We start from the raw sequence: 17,408 nt of genomic DNA, 5'->3' as shown, positions 1-17,408 counted from the left end.
AATTTGAGGTTTTCTAACAAACAACCCATTCAGAGAACTGTCTTAACATTTTCAGCAAAGACTGAAGTCACCATTTCTGCTGAGTATGTGTTCTCTACTCAGAAATACTTTACACCTGAGAGGATCAGCCCGCTGGGTGTCACTGTTGCAAGGTTAAAATTCAGTATGAAGCTTTAACAAGAAATGTAAATAGACTCTTTTTATGTTGAATCACAGCTTTCCTAAAACAGCCTAGCACAGCCCAAACTTATTACAGTAGTATTCCCTTTTTACAATTCTAGTAAATTCATCAAGTTTATGTATTTAAAATGCAAGAAGATATTTACTACTTGTCTGCCAGATAAAAATGCCAAAGATGAGGTTTCAGCAGGATATGCAAATAATTAAATCAATTGGAATTCCAGAATTTCTAAGCATCATAAGAACTCTTTTTTTAAGTTCCCTATGGATTATTTTTGTTTATTAATAGTTAAAGTATGCAGATTCTTTTTAAAAATGAATAATAAATAGCTGTTAGAGCAAGAAAGGCAACTAGTCAGAATGAATTTGATATACAAATTTTGACTTTTGAAAATCTTGTAAGGTCTGCAGTGCCAAGGTCTGCAAAAACCCATAATTTTGGGTGGCATTTACAATTTTCATTCTTACAGAAGCAATATTTCCATAACAGTGAAAAATCCAAAGATACCTGCTCAGAACAAACACTTATGGGCTCTCTCAGAACAATCCAGATGACACTCTCAAGAAGAGGTGGAACAGTGAGAGAGCCAAAGTAAGTCCAGTAGTCCAGGGACTTGGGAAGCAGACAGCTGGGATCAAAGTTTGTGAATAGTGCTTTTTTTCCCTGGAAAGGAATAAAATAAATACCAGGGCAACATTATTTAAAAGCAAGAGGCCAAAGCAAATCATGCCAAAGGAGATAGAGCTTGTTCCGCTGCCAAGTGGGCTGGCAGCATCTTGGATGGTGACAGGAGGTCCTCATCACTGCCCTTCTGGCAAGGTCTTAGCTCAGTGACAGCTTTGCTGTGACTTTCCTTGATGCCAGCAGGACACCATGAAAGGTGTCCTGTTAGCACAGACTCCCCTAAGTTACACATGACCATGAGATGGAAGTTGTGGGGAGAAGTCAGAAGATGTTACACTTTCAACATGGTCACTGTGAGGCTGGCAGAGTAACCCCACAGATTACTGTCACATGCTTCCCTCCCCACTCACTCCTCCCAGGAGTTACTTCTGCTTCTCCTTGTACTGGATACCAGGACACAGATGTCTGTCTGAACATCATGTTGAAAGTCTGGCTGATTTCTCTCACACAAACAACAGGTTATTTCTTACCCTGTACCTCAGCAAAACAGGGAAGGAAGTATTTCCCTCATCATTTTTACAACTTTCCATGAAGTATGTTTTTCCCCTGTTACAATCCTCATAGCAACAGATTTATCAGAGACTGGGTTCTGTGAGGAATTAGCTGTTTGCTCTGATCTTTTACTGTGTAAAAATTATTTTTTGTCTATTTAGTTTTCAACTTAAACAGAATGCACATAAACTGTCTCAAATCAGGTATCAATAACTAGGGATAAGGAAACATGAAGATGCAGGGAGTAGAGGCCAGGTTTCAAAAAATAAAAAACTCTACCAAAAAAACCACAACCCCCCCCCAAAAAAAACCAAACCAAACCAAACCAAACAAAAAACCAACCAAACAAAAAAAAACCCCACCAAACCAAACAAAAAAAAACCAAACAAAAAAACCCCAACAAACAAACAAACAAACAAACAAAAGCCCAAACAAAAACAACCACCAATATTAGCTAGTATTCTTTTAGAAGCACTTGTTCACCTTGATTCTGATGGTGTCCAAGCGGTCAGTAATCTTGTTCAGCTGAGGGTTACATTCACCAATCTATTAACACCAAAGAAAAATGAAACACTGGAGCTCCAGAGAAAAGCAACAAAAATTAATAAAAAAGCAAATGGATGATGAAACTGCTTCATATATCTGAAGTGACTGAAAGATCTGATGCATTTAATGAGTACAAGCCTGTGACTAGCTGGTCCTTAGAAATAATACTGGTCATAAAGAAGATTCTCTCCCTTGCTAATAGTATTCTGGCTATTCATAGTAATTACTTCAGCTACAAAAGAATGACAAACTTTTCACTACATGTGAATAGAAACCATTTATCTTTCATGTTTTAATATGTGGGATATTAAAAGTTACAGACTAACATCAGAAATTTAAACTGCTTATAACATTGAAAACAACATTCTTATGTGACAACATTCCAGACTGAATTTGTGTGCTAAGAAATCCAGTGACACCTCCTTTGAGTAATTGTAATGCAAACTGGAAAGACAGAATTACTGAATTGCTGAAGCAGTTCTTTGCAACTGCTGCATGGAATGGCTTTCTGATTGTGCCAGCACCAGTACAAGCTGCTCTCAGGAGCCGTGTCAGCCATCAGAAACCACAGAATTTACCAAAGCCCTAGCTTTTGCCATAGATTGTGAGAATTCCCCATCTGCTTCTTCATACAGAATTCAGTGAAGCTGTTGCACAAATTTAATCTTAAAACAGGTGGAGAAGGCAAAAAAGGTATAAAATAATTATTAGGAAATTCTCCTGTTTCTGGCTTTGCATTATTTTATTATTATTATTTTATAGAAGAAACAAGCAGCTCAGAAACAAACCATTAAAAAAACAATTAAATCAAGCTGTCCCCCTAAAGGAACATGCTAGTCAAGAACAAGTTACTGGGATCCAAATGGGGGCAGATGAATTAAGTTCCACATCTAATATTGTTTGGGCTTGCAGTCTAGGCAAACTGAAGAGTTTGACTGTCTTGAAAAATCTATTAAACTTATATTTTTATTCTTAAAGGATGCACAGCTTTCTATATTGGCAGCTAAACACTATGAAGGAAATAAGTATAAGATAACAAGTATCTCTTTAGCTACTTACACAAACCATCACCATTATCTCTTTGGGCTCATAATGCAGATTTATTATGAGGGCAGAAGCATTCTCTTCTTACCTTCAGAAATACAGCCATGACTGCTAGTCCATCTGACTGACAAGCTGCCTCAACAAAACTGGAATACTTCTCTGCATTCCAATGGACCACATGAAGCTGAAAAGCAAGAGACAAAGACAGCATCAACTCTCACTGAACTCAAGTAATGGCAAATAATACAACTTTATTGGGTTTGACACTCTATTTCACTCTTTTGTATGCAGAATCACTCAGTGTTCCAAATGCAGATATTTCATGAAATCAATAAATATGTAGCTGACGCAAATGGCAAAAGCATTTCCAGTGGCTAAGATTATTAAAAATTTAGCAGCAATTGGCATACAACAGTGCCTGTCAAATTGCTGTTGGGTCCCCAGATTTTGAACTGAGAAGTTAAGACAAAAAAAGCCAATGGTTATATAACTAGAGGTTTAAAATCCATTTTTAGTACAGCTGATTTTAAAAAGTGATTGGAATTCATGAGGATGTCATTTGTATTTTACTCCTCTTTTTCTTTAATCAAGCTTTCAGCAACATTAATCATCTACATAAATAGCAGAAAACAGGCAAATACACATTAAACTTGCACTGACCCCTTTTCCCTTGTTTAGCTTAAGGGAACATCAGCATTTAATTTCTGACACTTTTCAAATGTTATTTTCTACGACTACCAGTAGTGACACCCTTATGGGCAGCTTGATTATTTCAGGTTTGAGTATCTGCATTTCCAACATGCATTAGTCTGGAAGCGTCCTATCATATTTGCTTAAGAAGCTTAAAGACACTACCCAGCCAGGAGGGAAGAGGAAAAGCCTGTGATGTCTATTTCCATGCCACTTAAGTACCTCCTGTTAAATTATGTTTCCTAAATCCTGACAACACTTCATGATGGGAGTCCTGGTTTCCAAGAAGTTCCAGGTTGTTCCAGTCTTGAGCAATGGTCTGACTGCCAGACTGAAGAGAACACACTTACACAGCACTTAACTCTAACTACTTCACAAACATTAATTGCTTTCACAAATCCTCAATAGATTAGTAAATCTTATTACACATAATTTTTAGTTAAAGATGCTCAGAAGCAGGATGTGAGATTGGCTTTTCTAAAATTGGTGACCATCTTTTCAGATGTTGAAGATGCTTCAAGAATGCTGAAAAACAACTCATTGAATGACTTAAATTGGGATGAACCCAAGAAAAAAAAGGCTTCCTTTTGGAATATAGCACCTATTGGACAAGTAAAGTAAGAACAATTTAGGAAAGCTGAAACTGCTTTAAAGGATTTCTATGTGAAGCAACATAGCTGCATGGCTGAAATGGGGTTCTAGAAGTATGAAGATTTTTATTCTAAATATCAATCCTTCCTTAACCTCTATAATTTTCAATTTTCCATATCTAAAAATGGAACTCTTACATGGTCTTACTTGACATCAATATTTTAAGCATTTGGGCTCTAAAGTGCTGAAACATTACTTGCAGCAAGTAAGGAATCCCAGTGTTGTCAATATTAATACATGTACAACCACAATGACATGCATGCTGTCTCACAGCTTTAGAAATCCTTGAAGGAAAGTTGCTAAGAATATCATACAGTAAACCAGGAGAACACAGTCCACTAAACCTTTCTCAAGTGCGTTAATATCCTGGGGTTCATAGTGTCTGCACTGCTCTCTATTACAAATTCACAGAATCTATGTTGAACAACTTTTAAACAATTACATTTTTACATACGCAAAAAGGAAACAGATACTCGCAGTCGGAAATTACCTTTATTGTGGATTTGCGAAAAAAAAATACCATCATCAAAAACAACCCAACAAAGGACAAAAAGGAAAATTCCCACAGCTACTAAAAGCCCACTCCCACTCACTCATAGCTTTGCCAAAAATCCCCCAGAAGGTAACCCTCCAAAAACCAGAGCCCCCAAACAGAGTGTGAAACACTTTTGGGTACAGACCCGTTCTCAATGTCTTGTGACTTCTCTAAGGAATATATCCTGTCTTACCACCGCGGTGTCACAGCAGCTTGTGAAGAGACCTTGATCAGACCGTATGTTGTCACAGAGAATGCAGCCATGGATCCCTTCTGCTTCCTGGAGGGCTTAAGAGCCAAACTTTGCAGTCTTCTTTACCTGTACATTAATTCTTTCTTCAATTCAGTCGATGCTTTTTCTTCAAAACTTGCACATCTTCCTTACAAAGGTGAGCACTTAAAACATTTTCATGTCTCCTTCTGAGGCATTTTCTTTTGTGTGAACAATATTCAGAAGCCTTGGTTTTAATTCTGAGTTTCTTATCCCACAGCCAAAGTGACATCTAGAGAGCTTCTTGTGGAGGGTTACCCAATCAACAGGCAACAGAAAGGCTTTTAGACTGGCTAGAAATTCAGAGATATTTTCTCCTTCCATTTGGTTTCTTAGATGGGAAACATATATTTTCTCAGCTAGAAATTTGGGTTTGGTACTCAATGGCTTTAAAGCACCTCTATTAATTCTTTATATTCCATCTCACCTGGTTCCTGTGGAAAACATAAGCCTTTAAACACTGCAAATGTCACTTTTCCCCATTAGTGTTAGAAAACCAATCTTTTTTCCTGATCAGTATCTCTTATAGCATTTCCAGTAAAATCTGATCACACCACACTGCATACATTACATATTTTTCTTCTGTAGTATTATGCTTTTTATTTGTCCATTTATTTTTACACTTTTTACTTCTTTTAACCCCCGAAAACTCTGACACTGTCTGAATCATATGTTTTTAAATATATCAATCTCCTGAAAATATTCCATGTTACTTCCATTTGCAAAGAGGAATCTCATACTGAGAACTTCCTCCTGCAGGTTACTCAAATACACCAAAGGAGACAGAGTAGGAGTGAATGCTCTGTGCCAGAGCAGATGATGCACTTCTCCCTTTGGCACACCACCTCCACTGAAGCACAGTATCCCACAGACAGCAGCCACCCCACAGACAGCAGGCATCCCATAAATATTAAACCATAGTTCTCAAAGTCATAACCACGACATTGCTAAGTGCACCACAAAATACAACGTTCCTAAGTCTTGCATAAACTTTACACTACAGACGCTCCAAATCCAACAATTCTGTGGTTTGCCATTGAAGATGACTTTGAAAATGTTCTCCAAGGAGGAAATAATGAAAGTTAAACATAACTCTTGAACATTAAGTCTTGCTCTTATCAAACTCTTGTCTTCTGTACTCCTTTTTTAATCCTCTGCAAAGCTTTCAAAGAGGTTCTCCTTTGAGAAAGGACCAAACATGCAACACTTCAGGAAGACCACTTGCCTTTCAATAAAATGAGGGGCAGATGAAAAGCAGGAAGAGGAAGGGCAACATTATTCTTGCAATGGAAAACTAGTTACAAGCTTAGAGGTACAGATGACTCCACGTAAAGCCTTACCTCTGCCGCATACTTCATCCCATCCACCGTGTGCTCAGAGCCAGCTTCATCATTGGATCCCCAGTGGAAGTGAATCTGGCGCAGCCTGTAGGTCCCGCTGAGTGGCCCCCCAGTCAGCACTGGAAACCCAAGCAGAGGAAAAAGCTTCACTGAGAGAACGGGAGTCTCTATCAACCATCCTCTAACCTCACACCAGACTTCAGTCTTCGGATACTCCTCTGCTCCTGCTCACAAGTTGTCTCAGACGGCTTTCCATTTCTTGGAAGTACTACAGAAACCCTCACCTGTCAAGGATATGACTATGAAAATTGCAGTTATGGGCAGATTAGTGGGTTATGGCCCACTAAAGGGTATGCTGATATTGTCAAGGTTGGATATTTCTCAGAGAATGGGAAAATACTTCTATTTTTCAACACTCAGGCATTTCCTCTCTTTATTATATTCAAAAGAATCACTAAGAAATTAAGCTCAAAATATAGGTTTTATGAATAAAGAGCATGATCATAAAAATGTAATGTCAGCAGAATTTTTTCATCTTTGAAATTTGGTGGAAAATAGGAAGAGCTTAAATTTTCAGGGCTCTTTCCTTCATTTGCAACTAGATCCAGTTATATCAGATTGAAGTCTGAGGAAAAGGAGCTTATATTAACATAAATAAAATTAAGCCAATGTTACATGTGCATTGTACAACTGCAATATTACTGACAATTACCCAGGGCTGGAAAGCACGTCCTGTGAGGAGCAACTTTGTACTTTGGGTTTTTCTAGTTTGGAGAAAAGGAGGCTGAGGAGTGTCCTCACTGCTCTCTACTTCTCCGGAGGCGAAGCAGAGAGGGAGCTGCAGGTCTCTTGTCTCAAGTATCCAGTGACAGGACTTGTGGGTAAGGCTCAAAGCTGTTCCAGGGAAGATTTAAACTGGATGCTAGGTAGCATTTCTTTACCATGATGGTGGTCAAACATTGGAACAATCTTCTTAGAAAGGCTGTCAAAGCCCCAGGCTTATAAGAGTTTAAGAGGCATTTGGACAATGCCCTTCACAACATCCTTTAACTTTTGGTTAGCCCTGAACTGCTCAGGCAGTTGGACAAGATGATTACTGCAGGGCCCTTCCAACTGAAAGAGGCTACTCTATTCTATTCTTTTCTACTCTATACTGCTCTTTCTATTTCTATTCTGTTCTGTTCTAATTCTATTCAAACTAACATGCATATGGGTGAGCTTTTCATTATTTTGCTTTTGCAAGCACTCATAATTTTCTCGTCAGACTTAGAATCAAAATATCTTTTCACAGATAAGAAATTTCACAAAATGTGAATTACACTCAGAGAGATTCCTTATTCACAGCAAAACAAATCATTTCAATCTCCCAGCTCTGTATGTCCTCTGAGCATTTGGGAATCAGTCTGGAATAGTTTACTGGCTCATTACAGAAATTTTAAGGGGAAATGAGTGGAGATTTAACCAGATGTTTTTGAAATTAAGAGCAGTAGGGAGGACAATAGCAATTTTTTCTCTTTTCTAGGTTCAGTGCAAAACCTACACTTTCTTAGGAACAAAATACACCAAGTAAAGACAAAAGAAGAATTTTTATGTTGCCTATTTGCTAACACAAGTAGCTTGGATAATGAGAAAGAACTGTGACTGTTTATCCTGAGAAAAATATTTAACTTCCTTAAAGCTTCAACTCAAAAAACATGCATTTACACAGCCTATAAACTTAGCAAATACAGGAGATGGGGGTCAGTGGCACTTAAATTCTTTCTTTTAAGGACTGTAAACTTTGATGCAAATGATCCTAGAAAAGTGTAAAGATCAGTGTTCTAACTGGCTGAGGAAAAACTATTCTGTAGAAATGCACCAGCATGAAATACTTATGCTGAAAAATGTGGAAAGTGGCCTGTTGATGTATTTGTGCCACATTACACAGTGATGATAAAACCATTTCATTCCAACAGTAATTAAGGGAGAGGGTAGTCAAAAGTTTTTAAGGCAAATATCAGTATCTTGAATTTTGAAAAATATTGGAAGAAGATCAATAGAGCAATTTCAAAGAATGGAGCTAATATGGTACCAAAGAGCATAAACAGACTTACACAAACAGTTACAGACTTGACAGCCCAGTTCCAGTGTTGACCAAAGTGAGGAAATAGTTCATATAGGAGTCAGTTAATAATGCGTCAGAATGGTATGGTATTAGCATGGTATTTAGTACCAATTAATTTGATTTTTTTCAAGAAACCAAGACATGGCAGGAGTTCTTACTTCACACTGGTGCCCCAGAAGCCAAATTTGAGCCCTAGAAAATTCAGTATTTTTTGAGCAATGACCTGAAAGAAAACAAAAACAGTACTGATAAAGTTTGTCAGTGACAAATATTAGGGAAAATAGTGAATTACTCTATTCATTTTTGTGAACTGAAGAATCTGGTCCATGCATGGAAGACATGGTGTGTACTGAAGGAGAATGGGTATTCCATCTGTTAATTATCTGATCAACATCTCTCAGTGCTTTGCCATTATATGAACTATATCCTTGGAGATATGGCCTGGGGAAAGCAGTAAGAGGAGGATCACATTACCATTGTTTTGATACCAGGGGAAGCCTAGAGAAACATTGCTAGGCCCTGTCACTTCATGAAAGGAGTAAAGAGAGTGGAAGAGGTTCTTGGTGTATTCACATTCATTAACTTTTTTCTTTTAAACTGTGAGGGTAATTAACAACTAGAACAACTTACCAAAGGCTGTGGTAGGTTCAGCATCGCTGGAACATTTGAAATCAAGATTGTATATTTTTCTAAGAGATGTGCTTTAGTTCACCAGCATCTACTAGGCTCGAAGCAGAGATTAATTCTGGGAAGTTCCACGGAATCTGACACAAGGTCAGACTGATCATTGATGGTCAGCTGGTGGCTTTCAGGCAACATCCAATGTTGATAGAAAGTTTAAAACTAAGACTGTTCAGGGAACAAAAACATGACGGTCTCCATCTCTGTCTCTCCCTCTTGCCACTATGAGCTAATAAGTCCTCAGGACTAAGGGTTCATCAAAAATTAGTCTCTCTCTGGCTTTGATGCTTGTGAAAGCATCATATGGTCTTGAATCCTCAGCTAAGCCTCACACAGCCACAAAATTATTTTATTGCTTGAAGATTCTGCATTCCTACAGCATGAAGAGGAGGCATGCTGACTTGCCCAAAATCCAAGAGAAGGTTTCAAAGATGAAGGCAGTAACATTACAAAGACTATGATACACCAGAGAACTTCTAAATAAGAATTATTGTTTGCGAAAAGGGAAGCTATACACCCCTGGAAAAGACTTGGGCAATAATACTTTTCAGAGAAGAAAAGGGATTTCTTGGGATCTATTTCACTTGTTCTGTATCGGCTCTTACTTGTCATAAGAAGTCCAAGAATAGGTCGTAAAAAGGGGAAAAACATATAACCAAACCTGAAGCTAAATTCAGATAAGAGATTTGAGCGATTCGGTTGGAATGAACCTGTAATGAGACACAAAGGATTCATCTGCAGTGAGAGAGAGAGAGCAGCATTTGAAAAATTGTAAACAACACTGTTCAAACAGGGGGTTGGCACTATCCAGTTGGTGGGGGTGGATAAAACCACTCCTGTAAGTAGGGAATCTCAACACTTGCTGAGAAACACAACCTCGAACTTGTGTCCAAATATGTTCTCACACTGCATCATGCTGAAAGACAGGGAAAAAGGAATCTCTCATCCAGAGGAGCAAAGCCTTACTGTTAATAAGGAGTTCATATCCAGCAGTGAGATGTGCCCAGGCTGTAGGTATTCTATTTAGGAATTGGTGGAGGAAGTTACAGTGCAAGACTAAAGGAACAAACCTGATTTGTTGACGGTGTCATCAAACTCCACACTGGTGGAGTGCCCGTTGTTAAGGATGATTTTAGCAGAAGCTGGATCATAACTGGGATTTAGAGGACGGAGGGAGGGATCATACTTGGTTTCCTCAGTTTTGATGTCGATGGGTGACTGACGGTCTCCATTAGCGACAGGAAAAACCTCCTTCCAGTGGGCAGGCCCTGCAATGCATTGGAGGAGAAGTCTAAATTGCTGACAGCACCCTCATTCTTATGAAAGAAAACTCTACTTGAATTGTCCTCATCTGCATATTTTACATTCAAAAAGGATGCATCAGGAAAACACAGATCAAAATATTCAGCTACTTTTGCTGCATCATATTGCAATAACAGTTCTCTGGACACTTTCATATACCCAGTAAGACTAAGCTATGCACAAGACACATAAAACAAATGATCATTCAAATCAGGCATCCTGTATCCAACAGGCACTATGTCCCAATAAATTTTTGACATGCCATTTTTGCCTAATATCATGTCTCATTGTGTCTTGAAGGATTACCTCTTTTCTATGCAAATCCCTGTATTAAGAATTATTTATGTCTTATTCATAAGTGATGTGAGAACACATCTTCCACTGATCACTGTGAATGAGATGGGGAGATGTCAAAAAAGGTGACTGGTGATGTCAGAAAATGCTGAGTGGAGCCTGATGGCAGTGGCTGGAACCTAAACCCTGCTGCACCTCTGCTCACCTCCTCCCAGCCACCAACTGTGCACACCAGCTGTCACAAAGAAGAATGACTGTCACCCTTTAATCATGAAGTGTCCATGCACACAGGCACACATACACACACACTAGTGTAGCACTGACAAAATCAAAGAACAAGAACACTCAGGACAGTGGTGCCTGTGTGAGGTTTGTCTTTCCAATGCCTTCAGCTGATGAGAGTAGATTGTCCAGACACAGATACAGTGCCATTGACCTGACTTAGGTATAAATTATAGGACTAAAGAAGCTGTTAATCAATACTAGTCATCTCATCCTTCCTCTGTCCAAGCAAGCTAAGCCAAATGTCACCTAAAAAGCTAATAAATCAATAATATGGATATGAGAAAATAGCAAGTAACATCCTGAAAAAGTAAGAAAAGCTTCACTGATGTGTGAATTATCTGTTGTTAACTACTAAGCATCAGAGTTCCCAATAATTCACAGTAAGAGTATACGTGCCATTGTTTAACCATATTTGGATAAGAGGGTAAAGAAAAATATGAACAGTAAGTTGCCTGGGGAATATATTCTACAAAGACAGAAAACATTCCTTGGGATGGAAAGGAGGAGAGAGCAAGGGGAAAGTAGAAAGGAAAAAGAGAAACGTGAAAGTCTGCAGGGCAAACAACCTTTCAGTATTTAGAAAAGCACAGAACTTGTTTCTCCTCCAGGCTTATAATGGGTAAAAAGCATAATAAATCAATTGAGAGACTGGATATAAGAAATACTTAATATGAGCATCAGAATCTGGTCAAATAAAATCTGCATCACTGGAAATCCTCAAAACTAACTCCTTACACTGAAGATAACTGACATCAGTGCAAAAACTGGGTTTGGGTCTTTCTGGATTGCTTAGCACTTAAATAAAAATTATGACAAAAAAGGATGAAAACGTATGATCCAGTGGTTAGCCTAACATCAAAAGCTGTTAGATATTTTTCTTTCCTCGACTTCAATAGAAGTGAACACAGCTCAGAAACTCACAGGTGCTAAAAGCACCCGTGCACCCCGGCAGTAAATGAGGGAGGAAGCGCCCACGGGGCTGGGGGCTGCAGCTTGCACAGCACCTGGGCAGAGAATAATTCTCCTGTGAGCAGCACTGAAAAACAGAAGTGGGAAAAACTTGTAAAGAATAGCCTAAGACTTAAGCCTCAGAACAAAGATGACAGCCTTCAGTCTCAATTTTTTAAAAAGTACTTTTGTTAGTTACTTCATTAACTAAACTCAATAAAGAAATAGATTCTAAGGCAGAAGATAAAAGTCCTACTGGTTTGAAACATAAAACTGTTTAAACATAATTCCTCTCATGAATGGTAATCAAAGCTATTCAATATTCTAACTACATACAGTTTAGAATATAATTTTAATTGTGTTTAGATCCCAATACCCTATAGTTAGGGATGCAACACAAAATTTTATTTATAAGAAGCCCCACTCCATAATTTATACCTCACTACTGTGATTCGGAACTCCTAGAAAAAGTTATTGCTATTTAATTTTAATAATTCTAATAGTCCTTAACTGAGAATAGCCAAAAATATATTTATGTTTTAACTACTTGGTCTCATATTGCTCTGTCACAGAAATAACTATAGTTATTTGAATTAAATAATATGGATGACTTGCATTAAGAAATAATACAAAGTTGTCAAAAAGAGGACTCAAGGCTGTGATTCTGTCATTCCCTAATTATTTAACAGTAATATTCAGTTCTAAAATGATATTATTGCTGGTTTGGCACTTGTTCTTGGCTCAGATGACCAAAATACTGGTTTGTTATGGTCTTAAACATCTACCAGTAACCAAACTACCAGACATCTGACCTTTCAAAGTATACAGGAAAGTATCAAGAAACTTCAACTAATTTTATACAAGTAGGTTATATCAACAGATATTCCTTACTAGGCACTCTACCTGCAATCTAGTACAATTATCATGCTTTTGTCACTCTAGGAAAACTGACTCAATTTCTACAGACCACAGCCCAATGCACACTTTGTGTATGACTGTTGTAAAAAAAAGTCATTTCTGTTGAAAGAGATACTCAAATGCATGTCATATAATCAGATTTAAGCCAGCTGTGTCCTCAGAAGAAATTGAAAATTTCTTCTGAATTAGATATCTCCATATTAAAATAATGTACACTTTAGTTTTCTAAATATGCACTTTCAGACACATCCAGGGAGTAGAACTCATTAATTCACCTCCTTTCATTTTTTTCCTTTACTGAATGAAAGTGATTAATATACCCATCTTTGAACTTATGAAAGCCTCTTCTGCTGTTAGGAAAATGTTCTCTTGCTAGAGGCAATTTTCTAGTAGTTCTTAACAATCAAAGCTATTGTGACTGAGATTTATGACAAAAAACTGAACCATCTGCTCTGAAGATTTCTTGCCTTTATTTTGGACACAGCATTACCACAGGCAATGAATTGTCTGACACTTTTAGGTCAGACATTCACTGCACGTACCACTCACCAGCACTGCACACAGCCAGTTCATGAAACAGGTCTCACAGTGAAGGCAGTTAGGAATTTGGCAGGAAAGAGAACTCACTATAGCACCTCTCAGTGTTGCATTTTGATCCAGATGAAGCTAAAGATGACAAATTTCATCAACAGAACAACTTGAGATAAGCCCAGTGAAGACACTAGAAGATACTGTTGAATTCCAGTGAGCCTCTATATGTGCATAAACGGAGCACGTACAGGTGAAAAGGTGTTAGGGTTTGGGGTTTTTTCATAGTTCGTTATTATATACAGAAAATTCATTATTTTAGTATGGTCTGACCTTGACAGGATCACATCCTCATTTATTTCTAAAGATAATCCATTGCCCAGTTTATCAATCACAGAGTGCTTAAATTTATAAACTCAGGCTTGCAAGTAATTTGATTGCATATTAGGTTACAGTAAGATGAGCTCAAACAAAATCAACTAAAAATTTATGGGTAAAGTTAAGCACCTTTTTAAAAGCAGATATTGAAATGATGTAATTATTCTCAGAAAGAAAAAATGTATAAGGAGTTATGGCTCAACTAAAGTATCTTAAAGGTCTTTTGCAATCTAAATGATTCTATGAATTAATATTCCTTTTATTTACAAAATACCTCAGCATTACTGTAGTAACTAGATCAAGAGAAATTTTTGCTGTAACAAACAATAATTCCCATATATTTAATTAAACATATAGTAAACTAAAGTAAATTGATTTCCCACTGTGGTCCCTTCCAACCTTACTCATTCTTTGATTTGCCTTTTAATGAAAGCAATTCCCTGTAAAAGAAAAAGGACTCAAGGGGCAAGAACTTTCCCATCCTGACAGGAACCTTGAGCAACAGTGAAAAGCATGCATGACGCCACACTGAAGCCAGTCTCCAAGATTTCAGTATTATGCCTCTAGATAAGCAACATCAGAACTGTGAGGTAAGAAAAGTGGCAAGAAAGCAAAGGCCAAGATTTTCAGAGAAATAAAATAATGCCTTCATTCATTTCAGAAATAGGTGCACCAAAGTAACCGAGAACTTCTGCATCAGGTGTATGTGACAAGACACTGGTAGCTGGGAGGCTGCAGGTGTGGCTTCTGTGAGAAGCTGCTGAAGCTTTCCCCCTGTCCAACAGAGCCAGTGCCAGCTGGCTCCAGGATGGACCCACTGCTGGACAAGGCTGGGCTCATCAGGGACAGTGCTAGCACCTCTGGGTAACAGATTTAAGAAGGGGAAAAATTTACTGTGCAACAGCAACCAAAAGAGAGGAATGAGAATATGGGAAAGAAACAGCTCTGCAGACACCAAGAGGAAGGGGAGGACATGGTCCCAGAGCCTGAGCAGAGATTCCCTGCACCATAGTGAAGACCATGGTGAGGCAGCTGTGCCCTGTATGGAGGCCCACAGTGAAGCAGAGATCCACCTGCAGCCCATGGAGGGTTCCAGCTGGAGAAGGTGGATGTGTCTTGAAGGAAGTTATGACTTCATGGACAGCCTACACTGGAACAGGCTCCTGGCAGGACCCCATAGGAAGCCCAAGCTGGAGCAGGTTTGTTGGCAGGACTTTGGGCCCCCTGGGGAATCCATGCTGGAGCAGTTTGTGAAAAACTACAGCCTGTGGGAAGCTCTCACGTTGGATAAATTCATGGAAGGCTGTTTCTATGGGAGGGACCCCATGCTGGAGCAAGGGCAGAGTGTGAGTTGTCCTGCCACTGAAGAGAAGGGAGAGGCAGAGTCAACATGTGATGAACTGACCACAGCTGGTGCAGGAGAGGACGTAGAGAAAATCAGGAGTGAAGTTGGGCCTGGGATAAAGGGAGGGTTGGAGGGAAGGTGTTTTAAAGGTTTTATTTTCTCATTACCTTACTCTGATTTGATAAGCAACAAATAAAACTAATTTCCCCAAGGCAAGTCTGTTTTGCCTAGGAAAACAACCAGAGAGTGATCTCCCTCTGTCCTTATCTTAACCCCTGAGCCTTTTTTTCTCCCCTATCCAGCTGAGGAGGGGAGTGATACAGTGGGCACCTGGTGTCCAGTTGGGGTCAATCCCCAAATCTTTTAATTCTTTACCTATCAGTGAGCCATGTCCTTAAACACAGATATTCCACACATGTATGTTTTAATATTGGCCAGTTTACTTTAAGCACATAATGATTTATGTTGTGACTATTTCAAGTAGCAATTGCAGAACTCAGAGTGAACACAGATGTTTTTTCAACTCTTTGGCAATCAACCATACTATATACCTGCACCAAATTTAATTCATTCCATTTATTTCTGTCTGAATTGCAAAAGGTAATCTTAGTTCCAGAAAAACTATTTTCAAGCCCATGAAGGTAAACAAAATTTTTCAAGAATCAGAGCAATTTCCTTCACTTGCTACTCAATTAAAAAATAATAACAAGCAGAATCAGTAAAATAAATGCAGTATAAGAGAAAAAGATGAGAAATAAAACTGATGCTAGGGAAGAGCACTGAAGTGTTCGATATCCACGCCTCCCTCCTCTCACCTCCTGTGAACGGTGCAGTGAAGGGGATGGACTGATGAGGAACTATCCATCCCACAGCTGCTGTGGGGCTTCAAGAAAGAAGTGAAAGGCAGACTCCACCTCAAATATGTTACCAGGCAGGCAGTAAATAGAGTTTTATAGGAGAGACAGGGCCTCAAGCAAGGTCCAGGGCCACCCCAGTAGACATTCTGGTGGCCTCCCTTCTCTATAAGTTGAGAATAGCAAACAAGAAGAGATAGGATAAGGGAGAGAAAGTGGGTTTCTTATCTGGGCAGCGCAGGTGAAGCTCAAAACATAGAAACGTATGGAGAAAAAAATTTGAAAAACAAGACCCATTTACGTCTTCAGGGGAGGGGTAGGGCAGACTGCACAACAGCAGATAACACACCCAATCATTGCAACATTCCTGTGATCCACCACCACCACCCAGTTTTTCAGGAAAAGTACATCCATCCAGAAAAGATGGAACAACAGGGCCAGGAAGGAAAGGTAGTACTTGCACAAACAGTATTCCAAAGTCTAAGTAATAATATACACAAAGCATATTCTTATAGGCATTAGTATATGCAAATATATAGCTGTCTCCTTTTACTGTCACAGCATTTCGTTTCTTTGTGTACAGACAATATAAGATATTACATCAGAGTTGAGTCTACAATTTACAAAAACACTTTTATTTCTACTTGCATAACTTGTGAGACTGTCTGCACACTGGAGCAGCGTTTGCATGACTGAAGATGCAAAACAGAGCCAAGTCTTTAAGCCTGCTGATGAGCCCATCTTGGGACTTCAAAGACTGACGAGATGAAGGAAACCACTGAACAACTAAAATCCAAAAGCATCACCTCTTAGGTGCATAGTTATGCATTTAAATAACCCAGTCAAGTAACTAGGATTTCCCACCGTGTAGAAGCAGAGCAGAGCTGGAACCAGAGAAGCACTGCTGGTACAGCAGTTCCGATCAGTGCAGCTGTCAGCCACGTACTCGATCTGTGCACGCAACTGTTCAGCTAAAGGAGGGAACGAAATCCCAGCGGGAGCGCGGCAGACCCGACCCGGAGCCAAGCCCGGCGCGGCTCTGCAGGCGAAGCCGCACGCACGGACACCTCTCAGCCGCCTGCCTTGCAGAATGCCGAGACAAAAATCGGCTCGCTCTCACGCTGCAGAGCATTTCAGCTCACCCAGCTCTCCTGAGGGCGCGGGAGCTGCCGAGCCCAGCGGCGGGAAGTGCCCGCGGGACCCCGCTGGCCGCCCCGACGGCCCCGGCCGCTGTTCCCTACCGTTGTGCTCGTCGTATCCCCAGTGCAGCATGGCTCTGCTCTCCTGCCGGCACGGCACGGCACAGGACGGAACGGGACAGGACAGGACGGGCTGGG

General features: G+C 39.5%; 1 protein-coding gene and 1 long non-coding RNA gene across 4 annotated transcripts in view; one reads left to right on the top strand and one right to left on the bottom strand.

Annotated features, from left to right (window-relative positions):
- The window catches only part of LOC135281607 (carbonic anhydrase 13-like), a 20,948-nt gene extending 3,541 nt beyond the window's left edge, over window positions 1-17,407 (bottom strand). Inside the window, exons 1-6 of one of the 3 annotated variants that reach the window (XM_064390622.1) lie at window positions 17,313-17,407; window positions 10,290-10,487; window positions 6,435-6,553; window positions 3,036-3,131; window positions 1,841-1,903; window positions 689-844 (exon numbers count right to left, since the gene is read on the bottom strand). In XM_064390622.1, coding sequence (XP_064246692.1) covers window positions 689-844; window positions 1,841-1,903; window positions 3,036-3,131; window positions 6,435-6,553; window positions 10,290-10,487; window positions 17,313-17,343 — 663 coding nt within the window. In that variant the 5' untranslated portion in view covers window positions 17,344-17,407. Of the gene's footprint in view, window positions 1-688; window positions 845-1,840; window positions 1,904-3,035; window positions 3,132-6,434; window positions 6,554-8,696; window positions 8,762-9,168; window positions 10,265-10,289; window positions 14,940-17,312 lie in introns of those variants that run through there. The other 2 variants (XM_064390632.1, XM_064390642.1) reach the window with 2 other exon arrangements.
- Window positions 4,394-6,440, top strand: LOC135281625 (uncharacterized). The gene is made up of 3 exons (XR_010348219.1): window positions 4,394-5,212; window positions 5,315-5,363; window positions 6,257-6,440. It is a non-coding gene; the product is annotated as an uncharacterized LOC135281625 (long non-coding RNA).
- Window position 17,408: the final 1 nt, after the last annotated feature.

The sequence above is a fragment of the Passer domesticus genome, chromosome 1, assembly GCF_036417665.1.
Source record: "Passer domesticus isolate bPasDom1 chromosome 1, bPasDom1.hap1, whole genome shotgun sequence".
In the NCBI taxonomy this organism is placed as follows: domain Eukaryota; kingdom Metazoa; phylum Chordata; class Aves; order Passeriformes; family Passeridae; genus Passer; species Passer domesticus.
This window is presented reverse-complemented; position numbering and strand designations above follow the sequence as displayed.